Genomic DNA, 5,734 nt, shown 5'->3' with positions numbered 1-5,734 from the left:
ATGATTTTTAAATAAATCATCAGCGGGGGGTCACCAGAGCATGCACATCATCATCGTGTGGTCACCAGAGCATGCACATCATCATCATGGGGCCAACAGAGCATGCACATAATCAGCGGGGGCACCAGAGCATGCACATCATCATTGTGGGGCCACCAGAGCATGCACATCATCAGCGGGGGGCCACCAGAGCATGCACATCATCAGCGGGGGGTCACCAGAGCATGCACATCATCATCGTGGGGCCACCAGAGCACGCACATCATCATCGTGGGGCCACCAGAGCATGCACATCATCAGCGGGGGGCACCAGAGCATGCACATCATCATCATCGTGGGGCCACCAGAGCATGCACATCATCAGCGGGGGGCCACCAGGCAATGCACATCATCAGCGGGGGGGGGCCACCAAAGCATGCACATCATCAGCGGGGGGTCACCAGAGCATGCACATCATCATCGTGGGGCCACCAGAGCATGCACATCATTAGTGGGGGGCCACCAGAGCATGCACATCATCAGCGGGGGGCCACCGGAGCATGCACATCATCATCGGGGGGCCACCAGAGCATGCACATCATCATCGGGGGGCCACCAAAGCATGCACATCATCATCGGGGGCCACCAAAGCATGCACATAGTCATCGGGGGCTACCAGAGCATCGGCACTGAAACGGCAGGGGATTTAACAGGTACATTTTGTTTTTTTTCCTAATATCCTGCAGCCAGCTTAGTTCCTTAAGTCTCAGACAACCCCTGATAATAACACCTGACATCGTATTGGTGTAAGTTCGCATTGAGCTCTTCCTGAACCTCCGGAGTGTTGAGTTTGAGACCTTTTTGTTTTTTTGATATCCAGGCAATGGAGGGGAAGAATGTTACTTTCATCTCGGATGTCATCCTTCTGGGTTTCCAAAATCTCCAAAATTTTAAATTCTTATTTTTTTCAATTTGCTTCGTGATTTATTTGGCAACTGTGAGTGGAAATCTCCTGATCATCATCCTGGTGGTCTCTAGCAAGAACCTTCATTCTCCAATGTACTTCTTCCTCACACAATTCTCCTTATCTGACCTCCTGCTGAGTACAGACATTACCCCTCAAGTGCTTTCTGTAGTTCTGAACGGATTGAGCACAATTTCTTTTACAAGCTGCATCTCCGAATTTTACTTTTTTGCAGTTTCTGAATGTTCAGAGTGTCTTCTTCTCATCGTGATGTCTTATGACCGATTTTCGGCAATTTGCAACCCATTGTATTATAACAGTGTAATGAACAGCACATTTTGTGTAAAGTTGGTTGTCATCTCTTGTCTCTTAAAGGGAATGTGTTGCCAGAAAAACATGTTTTTTTTTAAAAAATTAAACATTTAGTGTGTGGGTGATTAAACATTGTACAAATTTTTTTAATTTTTTTTGCGAGTCAGGAAATATTATACATTTTTTCTAATTTATAATACTACCCATTTTTGGTCACTAGATGGAGCTAGTTCCCAAAATTGCAGCATTGCAACATTGGGTTAAAAGCCCTCGCTCTAGTGAGCTCTCAGCATCCCCCCCTCCTTTATCCTGGCTAGTGCCGGGATAAACGAGGGGTTTGAAAGGTTTAACCTCCTACACTGTGTGTCGCCATTTTTTGAGGTAACCCACAGTGTAGTAGGTTTACATACAGTAGTAAACACACACAAACACTAACATACATTGAAATCTCTTACCTGCTCCTGCCGCCGCGGCTCCCTCCGGCCCGTCCGCTCCCTTTGCTGCCGCTGTTCCATGTGCACAAGTCCGGAAGCCGCGACCGGAAGTAGTAATATTACTGTCCGGCCGCGACTTCCGGTCCACAGGAAAATGGCGCCGGACGGCGCCAATTTCGAATAGGACTGTGTGGGAGCGGCGCATGCGCAGTTCCCACACAGACGCCGTACACGGCAGTCAATGGGACGGGAGCCGTTCGCAGTCCCTATGGGACTGTGGCTGCCGTATTCCATGTCTGTGTGTGTCGTTAATCGACACACACAGAAATGGAACAAAAAATGGCAGCCCCCATAGGGAAGAAAAAGTGTAAAAATAAGAAACAGTAAAACACAAACACACAAATGAATATAAAAGTTTTTATTAAAGCACTAACATCTTTAACATATAAAAAAATTATTTGTGATGACACTGTTCCTTTAAGCTTCTTAGTCATATTGGTTGATACAATGGCAATAGGTTTTCTACATTTTTGTGGACCCAACGTGATTGACCATTTCTTTTGTGATTATCCGCCTATATTAGAGCTCTCCTGCTCAGATGTCACTTTAGTCCAGATGGAAGTTCTGTTCTTGAGTTTTCCGGTTCTCGTTCTTCCATTTGGAATAATTATGGTGTCCTATGTTTATATTATAAAATAAATCTTAAAAATGTGATCAATCATTGGAAGCCATAAAGCCTTCTCCACCTGTAGCTCTCATCTCATTACAGTGTCTCTCTTTCATTCAACTTTGTTTTGCATTTATGTCCTCCCATCTGGACAGTTGTTGACCATAAGCAAAAACTTATCTTTGTTTTATACAATAGGAACCCCACTGATAAACCCAATTATATACAGTTTGAGGAACAAAGACATAAAAGAAGCATTTAGAAAAATTATCAAGAACTGTAAATTGTTCTTTTTCATTAACATATGCAATAAATGTAATTTGAAAAGCCTTATGTTTTCTATAAGGTCGAAAACTATTACTTAGAATATTTCAAAACAATTTTATTATAGACCCAGCAAACTATAGACACCCCTTCAAATTCACATACTCAACAGGCCTTCTGGATCTCACCGAAGCAATGGACAGGTAAAATTGGCGCCTCATTCTCCTTAAATTGTATGCCCCTTTCTACCTCACTCTCTTATTTTTAATGCTCACTCCTCACTCATACATCTACTCTCATATCTCGCCTTTATTTTTTGTATTATCACACTGATCTCTACTTCTTTGACCACCAGAAGACTGATCACGTAAGCCACATGTAGAGAAGATTTGAAATAAGACTCATTTTACATATTTTGTAACTCTACAGTTAGAATCGGTAACAACATGGACCTAAATGCCTCAGATAAAGCTATCAGCACTGTGGTTTCACGCTAGCAGGGCCGGTGCTAAGCTTCAAACCAAGGAGTTACCCCTCCTTGTACGATAGACACCAAATAGAGAGAAAGCAAAGCAGCACTCAAAGTCAAATTTATTCATCCAATACAACGTTTCACCTTCTCTATGAAGGCATTTTCCAACTTTGAAAATGCCTTCATAGAGAAGGTGAAACGTTGTATTGGATATTGGCTGAATAAAATCATTTGACTTTGAGTGCTGCTTCACTTTCTCTCTATTTGGTGGATATTGTCTGGTCAATATTCGGAAAAAAACCTGCCTTTCTGGCCACCAAAGAAAGTAATTCATCTATATTTACATAATGGATATGGTCGAAAGAAAGCACAGGTCCAACCTATAATCCTACAGTGTTGATCCAGAGGAAGGTGAAAACCTCTATGAGACGGGTGTGATAGAAGTAGACTTATCCAGCCCATTTCAGAATGGAGCCAATGCGGCGATCACTGATTTTTCCTGGGAAACTGTGTTCTGTAGGGGAAATGTAGTATTGCATGGTGGTCATTCAAATGAATGACCGTTCATTTAATACATGAATGGTGCAAGTCCACCAGAACAGCAACCTGTTTTACAGAGCGGCTCTTCATTTTGGCTTATAGAGGGGGGTCCTGAGCTTATAAAAGGACATATAGACGGGGTATATCTTCATGAGGGGGTTTAAAGGCTTTGTACACCTTTGGTAGTTAGATTCTGTTTATTAAATAAATGTTTTTAATAAGTTTTCAAATTTACTTTTATTTCTACTTCTTATGATACAGCTTCTGTATGCATAGAATCTGTATAGTTTTCTCTAAACTGAATCCGTCAGTTTACCTGAACAGATGGCTCGGCTGAGAACGTGTACTGTCTGGTCTCTGACACCAGCTAATATCGATCATATCTAAGATATCATTGAATATCCACCATGCAATACTACATTTCCCCTGCAGGACAAAGATTCCCTAGACAAAATCAGTGATTTCTGAAAGGGCCTAAATTTTTCATGAAATCAGGAGGGAACAAGCCATATCAACCATGAAACTGCATGTCAGTCAATAGTACAAATACTTTTGAGTATTTTGAGTGGTTTTTATGTAAAAAATAGCTGTAATCCTAAACGGTTAACCCGACATTTTTATTGAACCCTTTAAATTAAAGCTGAACGTCTACACTTCAATCCCATCTTCATTGCTTTGCTTCAAATCCATTATAGTGGTGTACAGGGGTTACTGAAAAAATATGAGAATTGTACAACTGTCCAAATACTTCATGACCCGACTGCATCTAACACATTTTACTTATAAGAGACACCGTAGAGGATTCTACTTGAAATGTGCGGAATACAGATGTGTCCACCCTTACCTTTGTTTGAATTTGCTAAGGACTCGAATTTCTCATGAAACCAATTCAATACAATATTGTGACATGCTAGCAAAACCCTTGACAGACTGCAATTCACATCACAACCATTAGGTGGCCACAAATAGTATGGACATCTCGTGACAATATATCACAAAATCATGGTCATCTCACGCCACACATTTTAGGCTATGTTGAAATAAAAGGATAGGTAAGGAAAGACACATCTGTATTGGCCATTATGTTCAAGCTGAAGCTAATGAATGTGTGTTCATACATAAGATATCACTTTTGTGTATTCTGACCCTAATGATATCAACTCATGTTTGCCTCAATACCTTTGGGTATTGAACAACCCCACTTAATAGAATGGGTAATAAATGTAGGGATATGTTCAGGGCGCCACATGGAAAGTCACAACATACAAGTCTAGTAAATATTAAGACGTTGAAACCTTAAAAATACTTGAGATTGAAATCCCCCCCCCCCAGGCTCCTTTGCTCACATTTTTCTAAAAAATAATAAATAAATCTCCCAATCAATGACCATTTGTTTACTGGCCTACATCTCAGCCAATGACAGCAGTAGGAGCAAACTCAAACCTTTACTTTTTTGGCTTTGGCATATGAATTTTCTGTTTAGGTCCTGCAGCACCATCTCAGTGTGGCTCAAGTCACGACTAGACCTCTCCAAAGTCCTCATTTTGTTTCTTGACTTGTTTCATGTGATGCTGTCTGCTGGAGACCTGTATCACACATGGTAGAATTAAATATAGGGATCAGGACAGTATTCTTATAATTACCCTCCTCGCCGCTGAGTCGGGTGCTTTCATCTCTTCGCGCAGTGCGAGTCCTGACACCATTCAGCGTCACGACGTTGGGTACGTTGTAACATAAATTGAATCAGGACTCAGCGCTGCTACTGGACCTGACCTAGGAGCGAGGTGGGGAAGTATATTGTTACTGTATTAACTGGAGCCTATTTAGTAAACTACTTGGTAACTGTGGATAGACGAGGTGTGTGGGGACATGGGCCCCCTGACTTCAGGGCCCGCTCGCAATTGCAACCCCTATAGCTAGTCCACTGCTGACCTTATCTGAAGTTAGAGAAGCCTACAGTTCATAGTTGTTAATTTTTTGTTATTTTGTAACTGAGTTGTTGATGCACTTTTGGAGACATTAGAGACATTCAGGTCATCCATTTCTGGCAGAATTATCCATGTGAGATATTGGCACTCACTGTGGTTCTCCGAAGTCCAAAA

At 41.8% G+C, this 5,734-nt stretch overlaps 1 protein-coding gene across 1 annotated transcript; it reads left to right on the top strand.

Annotated features, from left to right (window-relative positions):
- The first annotated feature begins 862 nt into the window (after positions 1–862).
- On the top strand, positions 863–3,117 carry LOC142750627 (olfactory receptor 5P56-like). Its single transcript, XM_075859623.1, is given in 3 exon segments — positions 863–1,323; positions 2,172–2,635; positions 3,050–3,117. Coding segments are annotated over 3 exon segments (993 nt in total).
- The last annotated feature ends 2,617 nt before the right edge of the window (positions 3,118–5,734 follow it).

This window comes from Rhinoderma darwinii, chromosome 3 (assembly GCF_050947455.1).
Source record: "Rhinoderma darwinii isolate aRhiDar2 chromosome 3, aRhiDar2.hap1, whole genome shotgun sequence".
Classification (NCBI taxonomy): domain Eukaryota; kingdom Metazoa; phylum Chordata; class Amphibia; order Anura; family Rhinodermatidae; genus Rhinoderma; species Rhinoderma darwinii.
Note: the sequence above shows the minus strand (reverse complement) of the source record. Positions and strands in the feature narration are given on the sequence as shown.